The sequence below is a fragment of the Camelina sativa genome, unplaced genomic scaffold (genome assembly GCF_000633955.1).
Source record: "Camelina sativa cultivar DH55 unplaced genomic scaffold, Cs unpScaffold28759, whole genome shotgun sequence".
Classification (NCBI taxonomy): domain Eukaryota; kingdom Viridiplantae; phylum Streptophyta; class Magnoliopsida; order Brassicales; family Brassicaceae; genus Camelina; species Camelina sativa.
The window spans coordinates 1-233 of NW_010949719.1; the positions used below are offsets into that span (position 1 = coordinate 1).

At 38.2% G+C, this 233-nt stretch overlaps 1 protein-coding gene across 1 annotated transcript; it reads left to right on the plus strand.

Moving 5' to 3' along the window:
• Positions 1-41: 41 nt before the first annotated feature.
• Positions 42-216, plus strand: LOC109132150 (defensin-like protein 278; the record flags this gene model as incomplete). The annotated part of the gene is made up of 1 exon (XM_019243244.1): positions 42-216. A coding segment is annotated over one exon (174 nt), but the record flags the coding sequence as incomplete, so codon positions are not given.
• Between the last annotated feature and the right edge of the window lie 17 nt (positions 217-233).

Consider the following 233-nt stretch of genomic DNA (forward strand, 5'->3'; position numbering starts at 1 on the left):
ATGTTGTGAAAATAATGAGTGAATAATGAGTTTGGTGTGTATATGTACATATAGGTGTGGTGATGAGCGCGAGGATGCAAGAGAGCACAAACGATATATTGAAGCCTATAACATGCAATACCAATGAAGACTGTGCTAAATATTGCAAAGGTCCAATCCACAACTGCATATTTCATACTTGTCAATGCGTACCAGGAAATCCTAATTGTTGCTAGATAAAAGTACCCTCCTCC